General features: G+C 38.6%; 1 protein-coding gene across 2 annotated transcripts; it reads left to right on the top strand.

Annotated features, from left to right (window-relative positions):
* Window positions 1-26,270, top strand: C6H4orf17 (chromosome 6 C4orf17 homolog). 2 transcript variants are annotated; one of them, XM_061419582.1, is made up of 9 exons: window positions 1-269; window positions 7,478-7,696; window positions 9,115-9,315; window positions 11,914-11,978; window positions 17,618-17,761; window positions 20,296-20,377; window positions 21,991-22,180; window positions 23,196-23,239; window positions 25,900-26,270. In XM_061419582.1, the coding sequence occupies exons 2-9, from the start codon at window positions 7,570-7,572 to the stop codon at window positions 26,094-26,096; spliced, it is 1,050 nt and encodes a 349-aa protein (XP_061275566.1). In that variant the 5' UTR covers window positions 1-269; window positions 7,478-7,569; the 3' UTR covers window positions 26,097-26,270. The 2 variants fall into 2 exon arrangements, with proteins under 2 accessions (XP_061275566.1, XP_061275567.1); XM_061419583.1 differs by lacking the exon at window positions 9,115-9,315 and having other exon boundaries at window positions 2-269.
* The last annotated feature ends 318 nt before the right edge of the window (window positions 26,271-26,588 follow it).

Genomic DNA, 26,588 nt, shown 5'->3' with positions numbered 1-26,588 from the left:
GCTAAGCTATATAGAGTATCTTAACAACCAGGGAGCCACATAGGGCTCAGCCCTTGGAGCAAGAGTGGGAGAAACTGGAGGGAGACAGTTACATTCATTTGGAAGCCTTGGACATTAGTCTGTCTCTGCCAATTAAGGATTCCCAGCTCAAGTACAAAGATTTCAGGAAATCAATGACAACTGAAGATAGACCCATTACAAGGCTTGAAGGGTATCACAAGCCTTGAGTTCCTGTCAGCCAGACCACCTTCCTTTAAAATTGACCTCAGGTATAATTTTAAATTCATCATTAAAATAATTTTTTTAAGTTTAAGGTTTGATTTAGTTGATGGACCACAGTTGAGCTGACCTTTTCAAGACTACATAAAAGCCAATTAAATCTGTTTTGAGGAAATGGGGCATTGCCTTTTAAAGTAAACCACCTATTTTTGAGAGATCAACAAATAAAAAATGCTGAATTTGTGGGATAAGAACATTCATTCTTTGAAAAGCTTTACTTAATATTTATTGAGCATAAACAATGTGACAGGTGGAAAATTGGACTAGATCACTGCCTGCTTGATACATCCTACTGAGAGAAGCAAAAAATAAACACAGAAATGTAAAAAAAAAGTCAGAGTGACATACATTATGAGTTATGAAGACAATTTAAAGAGGGTTGAGGGAAAGAGAATGGGATAATGGTAGAAATGACTTTGGAGAGGGGTAGGAAGCCCTCGGAGAAGGAAATGGCAACCCACTCCAATATTCTTGCCTGGAAAATTCCATGGACAAAGGAGCCTGATGGGCTACAGTCCATGGGGTTGCAAAGAGTTGGACATGACTGAGCACACACACATACACAGGAAGCCTTTTGGAGAAAGTCTTACCAGACAAAGCCATGAACAAGGTGAGGGAGGAAGTGATGGGAAGATCTGGGTGGCTAGGGGCTCTGCAAATGTAAAATGGTTCTGCATTCATCACCTAAATAACAGTCTTCACATCTGAAGGAATTCAGAGTAACTTGGCTGCTCATTGATCAGCTATCGTTGTCTTCTTTTGTAAGCATACATTTTGCATATGTGCTATTTTGGACTAAATTAAATCTGTATTTAATACACATCTGCATGGTATTTTCCAAGTTAATGGCCAGGACTAGATTAATAATGTTTTTAAAACTACCTATTCTGAGGATTTTGTGTCATGTGGTCTAGATAAAATTTAATAATTTACTAATATATAGGTAGATTTTAGAGGCTTTAGAAGAGGAAATATTTTTCCCAGTCCTTACATGATTCCGAGTGGTGAATGGTAATTTTAATTAGATTTTCCCACAGAGTTACCTTTATACAGGTTTTTCTTCTGTTCTTCAGGATGAAAGCACAGTTTTAGACTCACAATTAAAATAGAATTATAAACAGAACTTGGCTACTTTGACTCAGCAAATCTTTTGGATGTATCCTCTTAAGATATTTCAGCCTAGGTTTTATAATAAGGCAGTCAGGCAAGTGGTGATGGAATTCCAGTTGAGGTTAAGGAAGTCCAGTGGAGCTGTTTCAAATTCTAAATGATGATGCTGTGAAAGTTCTGCACTCAATATGCCAGCAAATTTGGAAAACTCAGCAGTTGCCACAAGACTGGAAAAGGTCAGTTTTCATTCCAATCCCAAAGAAAGGCAATGCCAAAGAATGCTCAAACTACCGCACAATTGCACTAATCTCACACACTAGTAAGTTCAGTTCAGTCACTCAGTCGTGTCCGACTTACAACGACCCCGTGAACTACAGCATGCCAGGCCTCCCTGTCCAACACCAACTCCCGGAGTTCACCCAAACTCATATCCATCGAGTCGGTGATGCCAACCAGCCATCTCATCCTCTGTTGTCCCCTTCTCCTCCTGCCCCCTATCCTTCCCAGCATCAGGGTCTTTTCCAATGAGTCAACTCTTCACATGAAGTGGCCAAAGTATCAGAGTTTCAGCTTCAACATCAGTCCTTCCAATAAACACCCAGGACTGATCTCCTTTAGGATGGACTGGTTGGATCTCCTTGCAATCCAAGGGACTCTCAAGAGTCTTCTCCAACACCACAGTTCAAAAGCATCTATTCTTCGGCACTCAGCTTTCTTCACAGTCCAACTCTCACATCCATACATGACTACTGGAAAAACCGTAGCCTTGACTAGATGGACCTTTGTTGGCAAAGTTATGTCTCTGCTTTTAAATATGCTATCAAGGTTGGTCATAACTTTCCTTCCAAGGAGTAAGCGTCTTTTAATTTCATGGCTGCAATCACCATCTGCAGTGATTTTGGAGCCCCCAAAAATAAAGTCTGCCACTGTTTCCACTGTTTCCCCATCTATTTGCCATGAAGTGATGGGACCACATGCCATGATCTTCATTTTCTGAATGTTGAGCTTTAAGCCAACTTTTTCACTCTCCTCTTTCACTTTCATCAAGAGGCTTTTTAGTTCCTCGTCACTTTCTGCCATCAGAGTGGTGTCATCTGCATATCTGAGGTTATTGATATTTCTCCCAGCAATCTTGATTCCAGCTTGTGCTTCTTCCAGCCCAGCGTTTCTCATGATGTACTCTGCATATAAGTTAAATAAGCAGGGTGACAATATACAGCCTTGATGTATTCCTCTTCCTGTTTGGAACCAGTCTGTTGTTCCATGTCCAGTTCTAACTGTTGCTTCCTGACCAGCACACACTAATAAAGTAATGCTCAAAATTCTCCAAGCCAGACTTCAACAGTATGTTAACCGTGAACTTCCAGATGTTCAAGCTGGTTTTAGAAAAGGCAGAGGAATCAGAGATCAAATTGCCAACATCTGCTGGATCATCAAAAAAGCAAGAGTTTCAGAAAAACATCTACTTCTGCTTTATTGACTATGCCAAACCCTTTTACTGTGTGGACCACAACAAACTGTGGAAAATTCTTAAAGATATGGGGATACCATACCATCTTACCTGCATCTTGAGAAATCTGTATGCAGGTCAAGAAGCAACAGTTAGAACTGGACATGGAACAACAGACTGGTTCCAAGTCAGGAAAGGAGTATGTCAAGGCTATATATTGTCACCCTGCTTATTTAACTTACATGCAGAGTACATCATGAGAAATGCTAGGCTATATGAAACACAAGCTGGAATCAAGATTTCTGGGAGAAATACCAATAACCTCTGATATGCAGATGACACCACTCTGATGGCAGAAAGTGAAGAAGAACTAAAGAATCTCTTGATGAAAGTGAAAGAGAAGAGTGAAAAAGTTGGCCTAAAGCTCAGCATTCAGAAAACTAAGATCATGGCATCTGGTCCCGTCACTTTATGGCAAATAGATGGGGAAACTGTGGAAACTGTGACAGACTTTGTTTTTTTGGGCTCCAAAATCACTGCAGATGGTGACTGCAGCCATGAAATTAAAAGACGCTTGCTCCTTGGAAGGAAAGTTATGACCAACCTAGACAGCATATTAAAGCAGAGACATACTTTGACAACAAAGGTCTGTCTAGTCAAGGCTATGGCTTTTTCCGTAGTCATGTATGGATGTGAGAGTTGGACTGTGAAGAAAGCTGAGTGCCGAAGAATAGATGCTTTTGAACTGTGGTGTTGGAGAAGAGTCTTGAGAGTCCCTTGGACTGCAAGGAGATCCAATCAGCCCATCCTAAAGGAAATCAGTCCTGAATATTCATTGGAAGGAGTGATGTTGAAGCTGAAACTCCAGTACTTTGGCTACCTGATGCAAAGAACTGACCCATTTGAAAAGACTCTGCCTGATGCTGGGAAAGATTGAAGGTAGGAGGAGAAGGGGACGACAGAGGATGAGATGGTTGGATGGCATCACCTACTCAATGGACATGAGTTTGAGTAACTTCCAGGAGTTGGTGATGGACAGGGAGGCCTGGCATGCTGCAGTCCATGGGGTCACAAAGAGTCAGACATGACTGAGCGAAGCAACTGAACTGAACTGAGTCAGGCAAGACCCAAGATATTTAGTAAGAATTGTTTAAATGTTCACATTTGCAAATTGTTTAGTTTTAAAAAGGGATTAATATAAAGAAGGGTAAGTTTTCTAACACTATCACTGGCATTTAGTTGCAATGTCCTGTTCTTACCTGAGTGGAAAGCTTGGAGTTTGAGCCTATTTATATAGCTCTGCTGAGCAGCAGTTACTGACACCCACAGTTAGGTGACTAAAACATGTTTTTAGTACTCTGCTTCTCACCATTTGGGGATATGCTCTTTAAAATCTGAACATGTGATGGGAATGCGTCTTTCATGTGAACATTACCATCATGTGTAGCACAGTGGGGAAAGAGGTTGACAACTCCTACTGTCTATTATATAGTAAATACCTATGAAGCTAGACTACTAGAAGGTGTGTTTTTCCCCCCTTGTGTTGTTTTTTAAACTTTTTTGGCTTTTAAAATATGTCTACTATTTTATCATATGACTGTATTTCAAAGTGAAAGTCACTCAGTTGTGTCTGACTCTCTGTGACCCCATGGACTATACAGTCCATGGAATTCTCCAGGCCAGAATACTGGAGTGGGTAGCCTTTCCCTTCTCCATGGGATCTTCCCAACCCAGGGATCAAACCCAGGTTTCCTGCATTGCAGGCAGATTCTTTACCAGCTGAGCCACAAGGGAAGCCCAAGAATACTGGGGTGGGTAGCCTATCCCTTCTCCAGCAGATCTTCCCAACCTAGGAGTTTGGTCCCTAGTAAATAATCCATGGAAAATTTGTAGAAGTAACTAAAGTTGATTTAGTCTACTGAATCCATCCATCATATATATGTGTTTTCCATTGATGGATTTCTCTAATACTGGTTTAGGGAAACTTTTAGTTACTTCCTTACAAAATCAGTGAGATTTCTGTTTCTCTAATAAAGATAATACTTATGAGTAAGTTATATATTTCCTTGTCTCTACTTCTATTAATTCCTTACTTTAGTAATATGTTCTATTTTTTCTCTTGTTTTGAGAGGAAAAAAATCCACCCTTTATGAGAATGAATGATCGTTTCATTTCTTCTAGATTTGTGTCTGAAAAAGTTACAGTCCAAAATCAATTCTTGCTATAAAGAGAAATCTTTAATAGATAAATATTATTTCAAGCCAATTAATGGACTTGAAAGCTATCTGTTAAAATCACTGAGCAATGAATTATCAATTAAAAAGTGCTGAAATCAATATAGGCAATAGGAAGGAGAGTAAGATGTGGGCCATTATTAATAACAACAAAATGTTGCTAGTTTGAGGTGGTGGTGGTTTAGTCACTAAGTCGTGTCTGACTGTGAGCGACCCTATGGCCTGTAGCCTACCAGGCTCCTCTGTCCATGGGAATCTCCAGGCAAGCGTACTGGAGTGGGTTGCCTTTTCCTTCTTCAGGGAACCTTCCTGACTCAGGGATTAAACCTGCACCTCTTGGGTCTCCTGCACTGCAGGCACATTCTTTACTGACTGATCCACCAGGGAAGCTCTAGTGAGGTAGTTGTTTTTCAATTGCTAATATTTTTAGAGCGGTTTTTAAGCTTATGGAAAAACTGAGCAGAAAGTACAGGGAGTTCCATATCCCTCTGCCCAGCTTCTCCTATTATTAATCTTGCAGTAGTGTGGTACATTTGTTACAACTGATGAACCAATACTATACATTATTAACTAAAGTCTATAGTTTACATTACAGTTCACTCTCTGTTGTATAGTTCTGTGGGTTTTGACAAAATGCATAATGTCATGTATCCATTTTCATGGTATTGAACAGTATAGAGGTTTCACTGCCTCCCAGATCCCCTATGCTCTACCTATTCATTACTCCTCCACTTCCCTTCTGGAACCCTTGGGAACTGCTGATCTTTTTTATAATCTCTAGTTATCCTTTTTCTGGAATGTAACATATTTAAAATTACACAGTATGTAGCATTTTCAAATTGATCTCACTTAGTAATATGTGCTTGCTGTGCTGTGCTTAGTAGCTCAAATCAGATCAGTCGCTTAGTTGTCAGTCGTGCCCAACTCTCTGAGACTCCATGAACCATAGTCCACCAGGCTTCTCTGTCCATGGGGATTCTCCAGGAAAGAATACTGGAGTTGGTAGGTTATCTCTTCTCCTGGGGAACTTCCCAACCCAGAAATTGAACCAGGGTCTCCTGCATTATAGGTGGATTCTTTACCAACTGAGCTACCTGGGAAGCCTGTTTAAGTTTCCTTAAACATGTCTTTTCAGGGCTTGAAAACTCATTTCTTTTTAGCACTGAACAGTATTCCAATGTATGGAGGTACACATTTTGTTTACCCATTCCTACTGAAGGACACCTTGATTACTTCCAATTTTTGGCAATTATGAATAAACATTATTTGTAGGTTTCTGTGTGGATGTGTTTTCAACTTTCTTTGAGTAAACTTGGAATGCGATTGCTAGATCCTGTGATAAGACTATATTTAGCTTTGTAAGAAACTTCTAAACTGTTGTCTAAAGTGGCTGTATCATTTTGCATTCCCATCAATGGTGAATGGGCATTCCTGTTGCTCTACATCCTCATCAGCATTTGGTGTTGTCAATGTTTTGGATTCTAGCCATTTTTAACAGGTGTAGCAGTATCATATTGTTTTAATTTGCAATTCTCTAATGACAAATGATGTTGAGTATCTTTTCATATGAATGCTTATTTGCCATCTGATAATCTTCTTTGATGGGCTTTCCTGGTGGGTCAGATGGTAAAGAATCTGCATGCAATGAGGGAGACCTAGGTTTGATCCCCAGGTCCGGAAGACCCCTGAAGAAAGGAATGGCAACCCACTCCAGTATCCTTGCCTGGAGAATCCCATGGACAGAATCTTCTTTGATGAGGTGTTCAGATCTTTTGCCCAGTTTTTAAGTGGGCTATTTATCTTTTACATCTTAGGCCTATGACACTGGGTCTAATAAACAACTGTTGAGTGGTTGAAGAAAAATCATTAATTACCGAATACAGCAAATAACATGTCCAAAACTCTCCGGTTTATTATCTGTAGATGTAATATCATTCTTTTGCTATGGGATTTTTTTTCTCCTTCAAGTTTTACCATCCTCTCAGAAGATACAAATTTAAGATGCTGGTTTTCTTAAGAGTACAATATGAAAAGTCCTCATTTACAGTAAACAGAATGTAAAGCACATTTGTGGCTGTTTTATTTTAAAGTTAACATTACATCAAAATTGATTGATAATCATGTCATATATTTTATGTTGGTGATGTTTTATGTTTCTCACAAGTGCTTCAATTTTTGCAGGGAAAAATTTTTATCTGTTCCGCTTATGTCTATCTTGATTTTAATGTTTACAAAAATTTGGTCTTAAAGTAAAATTAGCCTCACATTAACAAGTAACATTCTTAATGTCTTTCTTCTGACATAAGAGACAACTCAGGGCAAACAAAGATGATGGAGAAACGTTTGATGTGCAAGAAAATGTCTAGAACCCCTTGTCTAAACAATTGTCATGCTGTGATTTCAGGGTCTGAGCACCTCTGGAAGTGAGGTTAACAAGGTACACTCCAAGACCTTTTGTGGCAAGAGTGGAGAGGAGGAAACCAACACTCTGTGAACATGAGCCTCAAATCCCCGATGTCTGCTCCTCAGTTTGAGAGCAAAGGCAGCCATATTTCAGCTAGAAATGGAAGCTGTTTTCTAGTCAGGCACACTCCTCATCCCAGAAGGGTCTGCCACATCAAAGGTGAGGTAATTCAGAGTCCTAGAATGTCTCTCTCTCCTCTATATTCGGACTACTTGATGATTCCAGTCGGTAAACACAGGGGTGTTATTCAAAACACCGAACCACTGGTGAGGCACAGGCACTGACTGTTGGGACCAGATGCCAGCACTGGAGCCAGGGCAGAAGAGGCCTGCAGACAACCCCTGTGCAGGCACTTACCCCTGGATTACTTGGTTGATAGGAAAGGGACCTGGAGAGGTGCCAAAGGGGCCACTCAGGAAGCTCAGGGCAGCAACTGACACAGTGGTATGAAAGTATCTCAATTTTTGACAACCTGTACAGTCGTGTTAACATCTACATGTTAAATACCAGCCTGGAGAACCATGCATGTCATTCACTCTTTCATTCTCTCTCAATCCTTTCTTTTTTCTCCTCTTTCTCCCTTTCCCCCTTTCCTCCCTCTCTCCACCTTTCCCTCTCTTTATCATTTTGAAATTTTAGTTTTGGTCATACTGTACACTCCTGAATTTTTTCCTCTATTCCTGTAGTTTCTGTTTTTTTTTTTTTTAATTCTGCAGTAAATGTTGGAATCCCTTCACAGGTAAGTCCTTGGCCATTTTCTCTTTTTAGTATATACCATAATCCTAGTCAAATTTACTAATTCTCACTGCAAAACATTATCCAGAAGCTTCTTGTGCAATTTCTTGGGAAACAAAGCAGCCACCTGTCTCTAATAATTCACTTATTAACAGAGCTGTGTCCTGCACACATATGCTTCCTAAGCTGCCCAGTTTTATATAACATGGCATTGATACTAAAAAGAGGGCCTGGATATAATTCAATATGAGCCAAAAGCAAATAGCTATTATGGGAGAATGAATGAACCCAGAAGGCTCTGAGGAAGGAGGTTCCTTTTTTTCTAGGTTTTCCTTCCTTCCTTCCCACACAACTTACCTTGTCCTGCCTCCTGTTCCTCACTCTAATGACTCTCTCTTTTGCCAGCACAGAAGAGCCAATGTGTCTTTTATGGGGCCTTGTTACGTTGAGACATTCTAGATGCTTTCAAAAATCTAAATCTGATATTCCTAAAGAGGGCTAACATAGTCCCTCTTAGTCATTATTAAGACATGGGAAATGAGAGGTCTGTCTGGGATAGCAGTAAATCTACTCCACTTAACTCCCAGACCAAAGATCAAAGATGTGGGCCTTGGTTCTCAAAGCTAACAAGATGGCAGGACATTTTAAGAAGGGATGTGTTGCGAACATAATTTGCTACACTGACTTTTAAAGATTGTCCACCCAGCACTGGTTCATAAAATCTGAAGTCTGACATCTTTACATACATTTTATAATATCTAGTTTGAAAATTGTTGGGAATTCAAAGAAAACCTGCCAAAAACCTAACCTGGTGGTTTTTCTTCTTATCTGTACTCACTTAGGTTTGAATAACATTCCAATCTGTAATGTGAATGATGATGAGAACTCATTTAGAACATTGTGGGGTGCTGGCCAGTCCCACCACTCACAGAAAGATGAGATACCATATGCCAGATGCAGCTACCCACCCAGTGCTGTGGCCACGGAGAGCCCTGTCTCGCCAGCCCTTAACGGGGTCAAAGTGCCCCCACGGCCTCATTCTGGTGAGTCCCTCCCAATTCATGAAATCTTTTCTGAGGCTTCCTGCCAACTCTCAGGAGGGAAAATATCTATATAATTGCTCACATACCTGCAGTCATTTTCAAATAGTCATGACATTTTCCCACTGTGAAATAGTTATTCATTATAAAAATTTCCACTCATCTAATCTCAATTCAGTTCAATACTGTTAATAAATATGATTTAAAAAGATCATTATTATTAATTGTGCCCAAGCCAAATTTGGCATGGTTCTAGTCTCTAAGCCCTACAAAAGTACCTGAGAGAGACCAAAAATGAATGTTAGCCAACATTGGTAGAGAAACTACTCCAGACCAAAACTGCATCAGGGAAATGCAGTGAGGATGGAATGTCATGTTTACCTTTTCCTCACTGGATGGTCAACTCCTTAAAGTCAGGGCCCAGTTTTACTATTCTCCCAGGTCCTGAAACAGAACCTGATCTTTAGCAAACATTTAATTCAATTAATTCATGCTTATTAAGTTAAATTTAAAGTGATTACTCAAAAGTACAGCATGATGACTGTAGTTAGTAATACTATATCATATATTTGAAAGTTAACACAGAAGATTTTTAAATTTCTCATTACAAGAAAAAATATGCAACTAATAATCATTTTACAATATACATATATCAAATCATTATGTCGTACAGGGAGTTCTAGATGGTAGAAATTATATCCAGTACTTTTCCCTCTGTCCTTTATAATTACAAACTATTACTAACACTTTCAGGGCACATGAAAATTATTTTGGCATAATGTGGTAAAACACATATATCTTCTAAAAGGTAACAGTAAGACGAATAGATTCCATTCTAGAGTCTTCACATGAGTTAATTCATTTCATCCTTTTCACCAGCAATGAAGAATTAAAACCCACTTATTCCACCATCTTTCTAGTGTCCCTTCTTGTATTGTAGAACCTAGAAACCTACAAATTACTTTTGCAAGAGTCCCTTGATGAGAATGAGGAGTTGCCATCTGGTAAGACTTATACTGCAGACGTAGGGCTAAAGTCATCTTTTTAGCTGCTGTCTGCTATCAAGTGTGGCTGGAGACATGGAGCTTTCCTAAGACAGCATCTCAGTGTTCAGATACTGGATTTATGAGTGTTAAAAGGCAAAGTCAGCCAATGTGGTGATCTTCTGATTGCAACAGTGATCCAGTGCCTAAGATTTAGCCTCATGGATATTGTGACAGCAGTTGACATGGCCATGGCCTCCCGAGTTTCCTTCCTCCAATTGTGATAAAGGCTGTGCCCGCCCTGGTGGGTCAGGCACATGGTATTGTTCTTGAAGTGATTTGTGAAGATCAAGACAGAGTTCACTCTCACCTTCTCCCACTGTGTCCATAAGTCTATTCTCTACTAGCACTGACATATATACACTATCATGTGTAAGATAGTGAGAAGTTGCTATATAACACAGGGAGCCCAGCCTGGTGCTTTGTGATGACCTAGAGGGGTGGGGAGAGTGGAGGGGAGGGAGGCTCAACAGGAAGGGGATATACATATATGATAATTTATATATTAATATATAATAATGTATATATATTAATGACAATTCATGCTGTTGTGACTATACAGGGGATATATATATTTATATAAAAGGGGATATATATAATTTTTATATATGTGATAATTTATGTATATATGTGACAATTCACATTGTTGTACAGCAGAAACCAACACAATGTTGTAAAGCAATTTTCCACCAATTAAGAAAAATCTATATAAAGAGTTCACTGCTCCAACTGTAATATTACAAACAGCTAAATTCTATGTATTATTTACATTTTTGCTTAAAATAGATGAGAGGTTTCTGTTTCTCACAAGTGGACACTAAGCAGAATCACTATCCATAACTTCCTTCTCACTACTTGGAGAGAGGTAACTTTATATTAAAAAAAAAAAAATCTTTCCTCAGCTAGAACTAATGAATTCAGTTACTACTGTGTATATGCACAAAATCTTTTCAGCTTTTAAAAAATTGTTTTGTTAACTATGGCTTCAGTGGGGGGGGAAAAAAAAACAGCATCACACAGAATGTATATTTAAATGAATGCAAAAGGAAAGTAAGCAAATATTTAAGTGTAATTAAGGGTAATTTAATTAGATGGCTATGTGAAATTGGCAGGGTTGCAAGACAGATGAAGTACATAGAATAAAGAATGTAATTATAACTCAACACACATCTCTTTTTGTCTACAGGGCAAAGAGTACACATGTAATCTCTTTAGTTAGAGAAAGTGACAGTCATATGGACAGAAAACAAAGAAAACATGTCTTATACTGAAATACATACTTTTTAAGAACCAGTTTACCCAGATCAAGAAAGTTCTTGTAGTATTTCTTTATCGCTTCTTCATGGGCATAGAATTCATTTTATAAATACATTTTTATTATGTTGTTAAAGTACAATTCTACCTGCAGGTTTTCTAGTATTTATAAACAGATACCTGGGTTGACTTTAATTGAAATTCAGATGTACTCTCATCCATTTCAGCAAGTGATGGATGTATCATGTGGTAGAAATTATTTTTCAGTTTGATCTAAATAAATATATTTTTCCTGTCATTTCAGAGCCCTGTCGAAAAGTCAAGGAGTGCTTCAAAACTTCCAGTGATAATCCCTTAGTAATTAAAAAGGTAAAGAATCAACTATTTATAGCTACCTATTTGGTTTTGACTTCTATCATTTCCTCTCCTTCTCTTCACATATATATCTTTCTGGAAAAGAGTTTTTCACAATATTTTTTTTTCCTACAGCTTTAAGTATAATTAACATGATATAAAATGTACATTTTTAAAGAGTTCAGATTGATGAATTTTGACATACTTATTTACAGACTGAAATCAAGAGAATAAAGACTTCCCGAAATTTTCTCATGACCCTAGCCCTCCCACAGGCAAACATTTATCTGCTGTCACTAAAGATTACCATGCATTTTTTAGGATTTTAGGTAAATGAAATTTACAGTGATCTCTTAAAAAATCTGGTTTCTTTAACTCAGCATGTTTAAGACTCATTCATCTTGTTATGCGTATCATTCCTTTTTTTATTGCTGAGTAGTATTCAATTATATTGGTATCTCACAATTTGTTTATATGTTCACCTGTTGATGGACTTACGTTGTTTCCAGTTTTTAACAAAGCTGATATGAACATTTGTGTACAAATCTTTGTATGGATATATATTTTCTTTTCTCTTGGGTACATAAGTAGGAGTGGAATGACTGGGTCTTACAGTAGTGTGTGTGTTAGCCATTCAGTCGTGTCTAACTCTTTGCAACCCCATGGACTGTAGCCTGCCAGGCTCCTCTGTCCACAGGATTCTCCAGGCAAGAATACTGGAGTGGACTGCCACTTCCTCCTCCAGGGGATCTTCCCAACCCAGGGATCAAACCTGGGTCTCCTGCATTGCAGGCAGATTCCTTACTGTCTGAACCACCAGGGAGGCCAGGTCTTACAGCACATGTATGTTTAAATTTTTAAGAAACCACCAAAGTTTCCAAAGTGATTATAGGATTTTACATTCTCACCAGTTATATATAATGGTTTTCTTTCCTGCATATCCTGTTAAAACTTAATATGACCAATATTTTATTTGGCCAATCTAGTGGGTGTGCAATGGTATCTCACTGTGGTCTTAATTTACATTTGTCCAATGACATGTTTTCATGTTTTTACTTGCCATCCATGTATTTTTTTTACATAAAGTATATGTTCAAATATTTTGTCAGTTTTTTCAATTGGGGTGTTGGTCTTTTTATCATGAAGTTTTAAACATTTGTTATATATTCTAGATACAATTCTTTTGTCACACATACATTTAGCAAATGTTTTCTTCCAATTGAGGCTTACTGTTTTTTTAGGTATTAGTGTCTTTTGAAGAATCAAAATGTACAATTTTTATAAATCCCAAATTAAAGATCTTTTTCCTATGGTTTCAAACTCACATGCTGTTTATTTGTTTCTTTTGCCTTACTGCAATGGCTAACCTCTAGTACAATGCTGAATTTAAGTGAGGACAGCAGACATTCTTGCCTTGTACCTAATCACAGGGGGAAAACATTCAGACTTTTGCCATTGTGGTATTGGTTTACTTTATCCAGAGGTGCCCTTTACATGGCTGAAGCAGTTTCTAGTGTTCTGAGAGTTTTTATCAGAAATGGGGGTAGGATTTTGCCAAATGCTTTTTCAGCATGTATTTGAAATGATCATGTGATTTTTATTTTTTAGTCTTAATAATGGTGAATTGCATTGGTTAACCAAATGTTAAACTAGACTGCACTGCTGAGGGAAAACTCCACTTGATTATGATGTATTATTCTTTTTATATATTTAATTTCATAAAACAGTGGTTAGCATTTTTGTGTCTATGTGCATAAGGGATATTTGTAGTTTATTGGTAATGAATGTCTTTCCCGGTTTTGGTAAATGGGTTTATAAAATCAGTTGGAAACTCCTTTTTAATAGTCTAGGAAATTTTACGTATAATTAGTATTATTTTTTGTTTAAAAGTTTAGTAGAATTCTGCAGTGAAACCATCTGAACCTGGAGTTTTCTTGAAATCAAGATTTTGGTTATGTTTTTCAAAAAATGTGTCCATTTCATCAAAGTTATTGAATTTACTGATAAGAAGTCATTCATAAAATATCCTTTAAAATATTATATAATCTGCAGATGTTCTGTCTCTCACTCTTGATATCGGTATGTAACTTGTCTTTTTTTTTTCCTGATGCTCCTAGAGGTTTATTAGTTTTATTATTAAAGAATCAGCATTTCATTTCATTGATGATCTCTATTTTTTGTTTCTATTTCACTGACTTTGGTTCATGTCTTTATATAAGATGAAAACTTATGTGTTGAATTGAGACATTTTCCCTTTCTAATATAGGCATCAGTTCAGTTCAGTCGCTCAGTCGTGTCCGACTCTTTGTGACCCCATGAATCGCAGCACGCCAGGCCCCCCTGTCCATCACCAACTCCCGGAGTTCACTGAGACACGTCCATCCAGTCAGCGATGCCATCCAGCCATGTCATCCTCTGTCGTCCCCTTCTCCTCCTGCCCCCAATCCCTCCCAGCATCAGTCTTTTCCAATGAGTCAACTCTTCACATGAAGTGGCCAAAGTACCGGAGTTTCAGCTTTAGCATCATTCCTTCCAAAGAAATCCCAGGGCTGATCTCCTTCAGAATGGACTGGTTGGATCTCCTTGCAGTCCAAGGGACTCTCAAGGATCTTCTCCAACACCACAGTTCAAAAAGCATCAATTCTTCGGCGCTCAGTTTTCTTCACAGTCCAACTCTCACATCCATACATGACCACTAGAAAAACCATAGCCTTGACTAGACAGACCTTTGTTGGCAAAGTAATGTCTCTGCTTTTGAATATGCTATCTAGGTTGGTCATAACTTTCCTTCCAAGGAGTAAGCGTCTTTTAATTTCATGGCTGCAGTCACCATCTGCAATGATTTTGGAGCCCCAAAAAATAAAGTCTGACACTGTTTCCCCATCTATTTCCCATGAAGTGATGGGACCAGATGCCATGATCTTAGTTTTCTGAATGTCGAGCTTTAAGCCAACTTTTTCCCTCTCCACTTTCACTTTCCTATATTACTATAATTTTTCTACAAACACTGCTTTGGCTGCATCCTCCAAATTTTACTTGTTGAGTTTTCCTTTTCATTCTGCTCAACATACTACCTACTTTCTTTTAAACCTCTTGTCTCATGAGTGAGTTAAAATTACATTAATTTCCAAATATTTGGGGATTTTAAAGTTATCTTTATATGATTGATTTCCAATTTAACTCCATTATGGTCAGAGAACACCCTTTACTTTGAAACTTTTTATTTATTGAGATGTTATATGGTCCAGAGTATGTCCAACCTTGATAAATTTTCCATATGTCTATAAAAAGAATGTTCACTCTTGAACATTGTCTATAAAAAGAATGTTGGTTCTTGGGAGAGTGCTATGTAAATATCAATTAGGTCAAGTTGGTTAATAATGTCACTCAAGTCTTTGATAACCTTACTGATTTTCTTTTTTCCATCACATTATGGTTTTTATTTTTTAAATTTACTGTTTAACTGGAGTATAACTCCTTTACAATGTTGTTATTTTCTGCTGTAAAACAACATGAATCAGCTATAAGTATAATGTCCTCACCCTCCTAACCCTTCCTCCCATCGAGCCCCTCTCCCCTCCACACACAATCCCACCCTTCTAAGTTGTCTCCTTTTTCTATCAGTTATTGCTTTTTTCCCTGGGTCCCGGCGCACACTAGACCTTGTATGTACCCTCCAAGAGTAGATTGTCTTTTTCCCCCAGTCCTGTGGAATTTTTGCAATCAAATACCACTGGCCTTCCAAGCCAGATTCTCTGGAGCCTTCTCATACTGTTGTCAGACCCCCAGGCTGGGAAGCGTGACGTGGGGCTCAGGACTTTCACTCCTGTGGAGAACTTCTGTGGTATAACTATTTTTCAGTTTGTGGATCATCCACCTCGTGCACATGAGATTTGATTTTACGCATGTGTCCCTCCTACAGTCTTGTTGTGGTTTCTTCTTTATCTTTGTGTATAGGGTGTTTTTTTTGGTACACCCTACATTTTTTTTTTCTTTTTTGATGGTTGTTTGGCAGTTAGTTGTGATTCTGGTGTTTTTGTAAGAAGGAGCCATTTTGATGACAAGTCCTTTTTCTAATTCACATTATAATTTCTTCTTTGACTCATGACTTAATTATTAGACATTATTTATGAAAAATCATTTATAGGAATCTGAAGATCATGATAAATGCATTTTCTTCCAGAGAATTGGTGTTTGCTTCTGTAGGAACCCTGAGGCCCTACCAGCCTCGACCAATTTACCCAAGTTCAAGCCTTGATCTAAGGCTATATTTCTTCAAGGACTTTGCATTTCTAGGTCACCTTGACCTTGAAGGTGTATATCTTTGTTGGCCTTTATTTGGGTCCCGTCTTTCAGGAACTTTAAGACTGTCAAAAGGAAAGTTTTCATTTTCTGGAATAAGACAATGATCTCAGCGAAAAAATGACTACTGTACACCCTACACCTCAAGTGTCTCATTTCTATTTTATTTTTTGACCCATTAATTCCTAAGTTATTCATGCAACAGTTTAAACTTAAAAAGTATTTTAATCTACCATTTTAGCTGTGTTCAGTGCAGGGTTGAACATAAATATATACATGCACATACACATATATATACATTATGTAAATGTGTGTGTATATATATACATACATACATATATAATATTGCTATTCCCCTAAACAATAAGTCTGTATAATAAACCTTAACAGAAGAGTGCATTTACAATATGTATATACAATACAGCTTTATTTTCTCTTGTGTTGTTGTTTACTTGCTCAATCATGTCCAACTCTTTTGTGACCCCTTGGACTGTAGCCCACCAGGTTCCTCTGTCCATGGGATTTCCCAGGCAAGAATACTGGAATGCATTGCCATTTCCTTCTCCAGGGGATCTTCCCAACTCAGGAATCAAATCCATGTCTCCTGCTTGGCAGACGGATTCTTTACCACTGAGCCACCTGGGAAGCCCTTATTTTCATTAAACATCAACTGAATACTGCTTTAGAGATTGTAATCACTGCAGTCCCTAGCTGACACATTCAGCTACCAGCTTCTGTGTACCTTTATGTATTACTTTCTTCTGAAGATGAAAAAGCCTCTCTTGGAATAGACAATACAGTTCTTTTAAAAAGACTGCAAACAGTATATTCACCTCCCAGAACAAAAAAATAGCCTTTCTATCTCCTTTTCCAACTAACCAAGGGAAGTACCTGAGTTTACTCCTCCAATTCTCCAGCTCTCAGCTGTCATTTAGCAGAGCCAGGAAGCAGTGGCTCATACCATGTAGTTTCTTCACAGAGAGCATAAAAACTCTTGGCTGACTTTCTCCAGTCATAAAAGTACAATCTCAATAGAAAATCTCATGTGTCGTGAGTTGGCTGTTACCAGAAGCAGCAGGATAAATGATGGTTACATATTAAACATTGTAGAATTATCTTTTAAACCAAGGGTTTAAAATGGTTTTATAAAAAGTAAATAACATATCATTAATTTGTTCCATCTTCAAATGTAAATATTTGATAATGAGCTTTTTAAGGGAGGATTAAAACTAACCTCTTCTTACTTTCATGTATGTGTCTCAGTTACATTTCTCATTCATTTTACATTCAATTTTCATAGAAAATATAAGTGGATGCATATGCATATTGATTATATTATACCTATGATTTAGGATGAAATGAAGGTAAAAAATCCACCACTGACTCCAAAGTCATGCTCTACTGCTAGTTCTTCTTCTTCAGAGGTGACGAGTACCAAGACTGCCATCAAAGAGAACACCATCTGCATACCAAACTATCTGGATCAGGAAATCAAAGTAAGAGGCAGGTTTATTCAATCCATAACTTGGGAACACCATGAATGTACAAAAAAATCACATCACTAGCATCCTTAAAACTCTTTAATGGTTCCCATTGACAACTGAATTGAGTTAAAACTACTCAGCCTGAAATCCAAGGCCTGCTCTTGTTTTTCACTTGCAGATTTCTTCCTGGGACACATTCCTAAATCACGGCACAGAGAAGTGGAGGCCAAAAAGGGAGTAAGAGCTTCATTAGTTAGAGAAAAAAGAGTTTAGAATTTGGAGATGCTGAAGTGGCTGGAATTTGCAAATTAAGATACTGAAGAAGTACCTGTGCAGAGAATGAGCTTCAGAAATCTGTACAAGATTGCCTGAGTCTTTAGCCCAATATAGACTGCACCTGCACAGGATGGGAGTCTGAGACTTGGCAGAAGACAGCTAATGGGAGGGAATGTGCTGCTTAAAGATACTGGAGTTGTGATCTGCTAGAGTGAAGAGACCTTGGTGAACACACCAAGGATACAGCTGAGACACCAGAAAGGTCACACCTTAGTAAAAGAATAGGGGGCTCTGACCCACATTTGTGGCTAATCTAGATCTACACTCTCAAATCCTAAAATCAAATTTCAGTAGACCAAAATCACCCACTTTATTTATCACCACTTATAACTGCTTTCCAGAATAAAAGTGAAGAGAAAGCAGAGTTCTGAGGAAGACATCTTCTATTTTCTTTCACTGAAATGATTAATTACATTCTTTGAGAGCTGATCAGTAAATGACCTATGAGTTAGAAGAAGCCAGGGGTGATGTGCAATCACTATATTGATGACAAAACCGTGAGAGGCAGAGTGGCCTGGAAAATACCACAGGGCTATTCTTCTACTTTTGCCATTTCCATTGATTTGCCATGAAATTAGAAACAAATTTAATTTGTTTTCTTCCAGGATAAGGCATCAAGGACAGGAATCTTAATAAATCAAAGCTGAATACAGGACAGCAGATTTTTCTGCCCTTTAAATTCTGTATTTCCAGCACCTAAATCAATGATAGACACAAATATTGATATCTGTTGAATTAATAGTATTTTAATAAAAGTTTTCAGGCAGAAAGTCTAGGAAAAAATATGTTTCAGTAGCTCAAGCAAGAATTGATGGTTTACACTGTGTCAAGCAAGGCTGTGGGGATAAAGAGAAATGGAGATTTGAGACATATTTACAAGAATTTACTGAACTTGTTTGGCAGTGTGACAGAAAAGGACAAGGGAGTCATCTAGGGTGAATCCCAGGGTCTTGCTTGGACATACATTAAACGTATGCAGGTGCCGTCCACTGAGATGGGGAACCAGAAGGGACAGCAAGTTTGGAGCAAGTTTTATAAATAAAAAAGATGGGTGGAGTTTTAGGTATTTGGGGTTCAAATTACCTATAGTATGTCTATGGCCACAGATGGACTGATGTTCAGGAGACAGGTTTAAATTTCAGGTATGTCTAAATTCCAAAAGCAGATACAATTTAGGGTAAATCTGGAAATATTACATGTGCTTAATATTTTGAACTTTTAATAAACTCCAGTACTTTGGCCACCTCATGCCAAGAGTTGACTCATTGGAAAAGACTCTGATGCTGGGAGGGATTGGGGGCAGGAGAAGGGGATGACAGAGGATGAGATGGCTGGATGGCATCACTGACTCAATGGACGTGAGTCTGGGTGAACTCTGGGAGTTGGTGATGGACAGGGAGGCCTGGCGTGCTGCGATTCATGGGGTTGCAAAGAGTCGGACACGACTGAGCGACTGATCTGATCTGATCTGGTAGTCCATTTTTATTATTTCCTCTATCACCAACACGGCAGTTAGCTGCCAAATGAAAAAGAAGTCAATGAAGGATTCTGATTGACTAAAGAGAATTATATTCCTATCTGATTGGGCCAATCACTGTGTTCTGGGGCCTGAGGAACAATGATGAATCCAGCTAGGTTCACTCACTACAGAGAGAAGCAAAACTGATGGGGCAGTTCTGTGACCAGAGAATCCCATGATGCAGTAGGAAAGGATCAGTTCCCAAAGAGAAGAAAAGTGAATCACTCCTCCATAAGATGTTGGTACTGAAGAGACAAAACAAGAGAAAACTGCATGGCTTAACCTCAACTATTGCAGTTGAGCCTTTGCAGTTTGAACTGCGTAGGTCCACTTATACGTGGATTTTTTTCAGTAGTAAATATGACAGTGCTACATGATCCATGGTTGGTTGCATCCAGGGATGTGGAATTTAGAATATGGGGGAGCCACCTATACAGAGGGCTGACTCTAAGTTATAGTTGGATTTTTGACTGCCTGGAGGGTTGGCAATAGACTAACCTTGCCTCACTCAAGAGTCAACTGTATTCGTACTGAAGATGTTTTTTTTCCTATTTGAAATCTGGCTTCCAAGTTAAAATCCCAGTTGACTTGAATACTGTGTACAGAGTTACATTTGGGATGACAAGATTGTGGAGACAGTAAAGGAAACCTTATAAACTGCTCACTATGTAACCCTAATATTCTCTGTCAGATTCTGGAAAAGCTGTGTAACATTTTACGCACTGATTCTCTGGCAGAAGTTCTACAGTGGCTGCTCCATGCAAGTTCAAAAGGTGAGATTATGTATTTGTGAATACTGAGCTCAATTTATGGCCAGAAACTAGGAAATGTGCCAATGTCTGAAGTTTTCTACCTTGGATTTGCAAAGATAATGCTGCAATTTTATTTCCCTAGTGTTCAGTATCAGAGTCCTGTATATGCAACTGCACACAAGCTGGTCATGCCCCAAACTGAACTTCTGTGGGTGATGTGAAACGCTTGTGTCCAGAGCTGGTTTGTGCTTCTCCTCGCGAGCCCATGCACCCATGCTCTCCCTGAGCATATCTCTGGCCTACTGGGAGCCCTCCACACAGCCTGTTTCCCCTCTTCAATGTGGATGGCAGGAGCACACCCTTCCAAGTTCCAGATTCTAACACCTCTGCCAGATCCTCACCAAAACAATCAAGTCAGTCATCTCCCAGCCTCCTTTAGGCTCTTTTTGTTTCGTTCCATGAAAAATATATGCCAGTCCCAAGTGGGAAAACCATAAATAACACAGAGCAGCTATCCTCAAACCTAGCTGGTTATTTGACTGATTGAGGCAAAACTTCTGAGGTGGGTGGGGCCTGAGAATACGCGTTTCTAACAAGTTCCCAAGTGATGCTGATAAGCCTGGTCCGGGGAGCACCCTTTGAAAATCACTGTAGTAATGAGAGTTGGGAGATACCCATGTGTTACGGACAGATTAATAATTTTAAATGGAATTAAAGGCATTTGGAATACCTTACCTCAGGAATTCAAGATTACTTGGCAGGCAACTGAGAAGTATTTGGGGGTAAGGAGTTTTTATTTTTTATTTTTCCTTTTTAAGAATATAACTTTAAAAAATTTATACAAATAATGAGTGCTTACTGTTGGGCAAAAAAAAAAAAAAAAGGTAATGTATAGAACAGTCCTTTGGACTCTGTGGGAGAGGGAGAGGGTGGGATGATTTGGGAGAATGGCATTGAAACATGTATAATATCATATATGAAACAAGTTGCCAGTCCAGATTCGATGCACAATACTGGATGCTTGGGGCTGGGGCACTGGGACGACCCAGAGGGACGGTACGGGGAGGGAGGAGGGTTCAGGATGGGGAACACGTGTATACCTGTGGCGGATTCATGTTGATATATGGCAAAACGAATAGAATATTGTAAAGTTAAAAAAAAAAAAAAAAAGGTGAGCCAGTCCAAAAAAAAAGAAGAAAAAATTATCACAGACACCATTTTAGTAATGCTTTGATATGTATCTTTTCAGAGATGCTTATAACTTATTTAAAATATTAGTTTTAATTTTCATGAGCTCCTCCTGTACTTAGTATTTTTTATAGGTATCTTTGTTTTTATCTGGCAGTGGCCTGTAAGGCTGGATTCTGTACTCAATATTTAAAATCTATTCTACTGCCACTCAGGGACAAGTACCCCCGTGAGTTAACTATTCTGAGTAGTCTGTCATATCACAGGTGGAGAGAAACTAGGTTGATGTGAACCACCTTTTCTACACAAACGTTAACTCACACAAAGGTGCTTACCCAGAAAACAGGCTACCTTTCAAACTGGAGTGCTGGGTGAAAGAACTAATCCTGTGTTTCTAGCCAACATGATAAGTGTAACCTTCATGACCCCTCTCTTTTTTAAATCAGAAAAGGAGTGGGTCTCAGCTTTGATTCATGCTGAACTGGCTGAGATAAACTTGTTAACTCGTCTCAGAAGAAACACCTCAGCTGAACCAGCAGCAGAGACTGGGAGGCCACCCAAAGTCAAGTCACCCTCAAATTCATCAGCAAAATCAAAGGTGCTAATCAGTTCTAAGGAAGGACATCAACAGAGGAGGTAATCAGGCTTGATGGCCAGTTATGGAGCATGTGGCTCATAAAGACTTTAAATTCCCTTTTGGTTATCTTTCAAAACACTAAAATTGCTGAAGTTTTAAGTAACCTCCTTATTCAGTAAATGACAACAATGTACTTGTTTTTTCATATTACATTTATGAAAATGAAAGAAATCATTCTAAATTCTACTATTTAGAGCATGTTGGCAGAGGCCATGTCTTCCTTACTCAACAACCTACCTTTTTGAGAAAAGTTCCCTTTCCACTCAGAGGAGCCACCCAGAAATCTAAGAAAATGTAGTGTGGTTCTCAGTTTACTGAAAAACAGAAGCAATAAAGAAAACCAAAACTTCATTGTTACTGTATACTTTTCAAGAATGCATATCATATAGGTATCACTTTTTCTTTCTGTCTAGAACAATGCAGGATTAAAATATATTGCTTAACCTAACTTCCCCTGACATATGCCTGGGGGCTACCAGAGGGAAAAATAACTATTAAGGGAATTAGGAATTATTTCAGCAGAAACTTTTCTCAAGCCTTGTAATTTTAATGACAGAAGAAAATACATATTTATGTGTAACACCATAGTGAAAGAATATGGTAAGATGTTGTTTAAGCTGGGAGAGAAAATCATTTTGCTTTAAAAGCAAAAGTTGGGTAAATCTTAAATTTGGAGAAAATAAATATTCAAAACAAGTAATATGTCACTTTAAAAAGCATTAAGATGGAGGAGAATTTTACATTGCAAACAGTTGCCACCTTGAAGTTTCCATACAACTGGAGACTGGGAGATAGGGTCAATTTCTCTACCCTAGTGAGAAATATCTGATGTACTGTTCATATGTTTACTCCAAGTCAGAAGAATTTTTCATCAGAAAGTACATTTAATGCTATCTGCATCAAAAAAGAGATGTTTATTTAAGAAACATACATTTCTTAGCGTGATGATGATGGTTCGGTCTATAGAAAATATTTGTATCTGTGAATTTCATTTTGTTTCTCCAATTGATTTAGAGTGTCAAGTCAAGGATCTGAAGAAAATAAGGAAGTACTGAAAGGTTAAGTACAGTTTGTGATAATTACTGAATTGATATAAGGAAACCAGTAAGTATCTAACTAGTTGGAGACACAGGTATTACGGATCTATGGTTTTAAAGGGAGTATAATGCAATAGTGATTTACAGCTACTCTTAAGGGACAGCATCTGCTGAATTTCTCGTAGAGGTAAATCTGACCTGTTTTTGACTTTGTTTTGAAAGGCAAAGTGCCTCCTCACACTATTTGAGAAGCAAGACAGCAGGAACTCTAGGTCTGGTCATTTCAATCCAGTAACCGGAAAAGACCTGCACTGACCTAACAAAAAAAACAGTGGTATCAGTTTGGGTTTTTCACAGCTTAACTGTCATTGAACTAAATGATTTTCACTTGAAACAAAGTCAGCCTGAGAAAACAGTAACATTTTGGCAATCAGCCACAACATATGCCTGAGACACAGCTTGAATACAGTAGCAGTAGAGCAGCAGCTTTGTGTCCCTGTCAGAAGTCCAGCCCCAGCCTGCAATTGGGAACAAGACTTATCAAGAATTGTGGAAAGCCCTGGTTTGGTCCAAAACAGCCCAACTGAAATATCCCTGTGGGTTCCGCCAACTCCTAGCTTTAAAACAAACAGCAACAGTGACTACAGAGCAGCCACTATGAAGCATGTTTACAAGCCTCAAATTGTCTTACAAGTCCTTCTTACATCAGGAATGATACAGCAATCGATTAAGAGATCCATGAGGTCACTCTAAACCCCAGCGGTTTCTGTTGGGGTTAATCAAACCCAAAAGAAGTGCTATTTGCTAATATGAGGCAACAATAAGAATAGTTTAGAAATTAGAAAACATTCCCTTACTCTGACACTCCAAGGATGGTCTATTGTATCTGACTCCTCCTAACAAATTCTTTACCCTAGGACCATAAAATCCTGACAGTGATGACATCTATTATTCATGTCTTATCTGTAGGTCACAAATATATTTTACCGTGTCTAGATACTTATATACAACCCCCCAAATCATACCCCTTAGCCTTTGGTATAGGTATTCAGTTCAGTCGCTCAGTCGTGTCCGACTCTTTGCGACCCCATGAACCGCAGCACGCCAGGCCTCCCTGTCCATCACCAAATCCTGGCATTTACCCAAACTCATGTCCATTGATGGTGATGCCATCCAACCATCTCATCCTATGTCGTCCCCTTCTCCTCTCACCTTCAATCTTTCCCAGCACCATGGTCTTTTCAAATGAGTCAGCTCTTCACATCAGGTGGCCAAAGTATTGGAGTTTCAGCTTCAGTACTTCCAATGAATATTCAGGAGTGATTTCCTCTAGGATGGACTAGTTGGATCTCCTTGCGGTCCAACGGACTCTCAAGAGTCTTCTCCAACACCACAGTTCAAAAGCATCAATTCTTCGGTCCTCAGCTTTCTTTATTCTCCAACTCTCACATCCATCCATACGTGACTACAGAAAAACCATAGCTTTGATGAGACGGACCTTTGTTGGCAAAATAATGTCTCTGCTTTTTAATAAGCTGTTTAGGCTGGTCCTAACTTTCCTTCCAAGGAATAAGTGTCTTTTAATTTCATGGCTGCAATCACCATCTGCAGTGATTTTGGAGCCTCCCAAAATAAAGTCAGACACTGTTTCCCCATCTATTTGCCATGAAGTGATGGGTCCAGATGCCATGATCTTAGTTTTCTGAATGTTGAGTTTTAAGCCAACGTTTTCACTCTCCTCTTTCACTTTCATCAAGAGGCTCTTTAATTCTTCTTCGCTGTCTGCCATAAGGGTGGTGTCATCTGCATATCTGAGGTTATTGATATTTCTCCCAGCAATCTTGATTCCAGCTTGTGCTTCATCCAGTCCAGCATTTCTCCTGATGTACTCTGCATATAAGTTAAATAAGCAAGGTGACCATATACAGCCTTGATGTACTCCTTTCCCGATCTGGTATTCATTGTCTCCCCAAATCCTTCTTTCTGCTTGGATGTAGCTAATGCAGGCCTTGGGAAGGTCTTATCAGTGCAGCTGTTTTAACCTGCTTGTCTGCTTTGCTTTTTTGTCTGTCAGGACTGTAGATACTTCACCTTTCTCTCACTGGCCCCATTCTTTGCCCATCACCAGCTCTAAATGGTTCCTACCAAAATGAAGTTTGATTCTAACTGAAAGAACATATCCTGCATGTTGTAGTACAAATAGCTCATTAAAGATGCTACTGCTGCTGCTGCTAAGTCGCTTCAGTCATGTCCGACTCTGTGCAACCCCAGAGACAGCAGCCCACCAGGCTCTCCCATCCCTGGGATTCTCCAGGCAAGAACACTGGAGTGGGTTGCCATTTCCTTCTCCAATGCATGAAAGGGAAAAGTGAAAGTGAAGTTGCTCAGTCGTCTGTGACTCCTAGCGACCCCATGGACTGCAGCCTACTAGGCTCCTTCGTCCATGGGGTTTTCCAGGCAAGAGTACTGGAGTGGGGTGCCATTGCCTTCTCCCATTAAAGATGAGCAGGTGGTAATAAAGATGAGAATAAATAATTTTTATGAAATTTGGGTATATCTGAACCACCTAAACTTCATACAGTTTTTTTTTTTTTTTGTATGTCATTTGCTACTAAGACATGACAGAAGTTACTATATTTGGATGTCCAATTATGGTCTTATTGAGACTTTTTCTATTTCAGAGGGCAAGCCTCCATTGTTTATAAGAAGAAATCAGACGAAAATACCTGTTGCAGAATATTTCAGCAAGCCAAAATCTCTTCCCAGGCCTAAAACTCAGGAGACCACATCAACAAAGCCAGTGTCAGCAAGGAGTATACAACAAGGATACAATCTCTCTGCCCAAAGAGCATTTTATCCTGTAACATACCGAAGGTAGAAATGGTAGACTGGGCTAAACCTTTCAGAAACACGAGTTTCACTTTGTTATGACATCAATTATGAAAAACACATTTTTGGTATGGAGGAATCAACAGCTCCTCTATATGGTGGTACATGTAAATCTCAAAGCAACTGTATATAAAGCTACTAAATAAATATTAATGGAAAAATTTCTATTTGTAGTTAATTAGTACCTTGTATAAAAGAAATGTTTATTTATATACTACATTTCTAGTCTTGGGCTACTATTAATATTAATACATAAGTACTGGACTCTGATACTAGAAAAATCATCCATAATCAGAATTCAGGCAATTTAAATTCAACACTACCCCAAACTCTGATAGAAAATCAACAATAATAAACAAACTGAATTTTAACATCTGAGCTACTTCTCGCAATGTACTGTGTTCAATAATATAGACTATTGAAAAAACCATTTGTTAAACATTTGTAACAAATGTCATAAGTTAGGAATAATTTTTCTTTT

This window comes from Bos javanicus, chromosome 6, assembly GCF_032452875.1.
Source record: "Bos javanicus breed banteng chromosome 6, ARS-OSU_banteng_1.0, whole genome shotgun sequence".
Taxonomy (NCBI): Eukaryota; Metazoa; Chordata; class Mammalia; order Artiodactyla; family Bovidae; genus Bos; species Bos javanicus.
Note: the sequence above shows the minus strand (reverse complement) of the source record. Positions and strands in the feature narration are given on the sequence as shown.

Bases quoted from the DNA above. Each gene is read 5' to 3' on its own strand.
- C6H4orf17 (XM_061419582.1), top strand. From the start codon at position 7,570: ATGAGCCTCAAATCCCCGATGTCTGCTCCTCAGTTTGAGAGCAAAGGC. The intron at 20,378-21,990 runs GTGAGATTATGT...TTTTTAAATCAG, and splicing joins GCTCCATGCAAGTTCAAAAG to AAAAGGAGTGGGTCTCAGCT. The intron at 22,181-23,195 runs GTAATCAGGCTT...CAATTGATTTAG, and splicing joins GAAGGACATCAACAGAGGAG to AGTGTCAAGTCAAGGATCTG.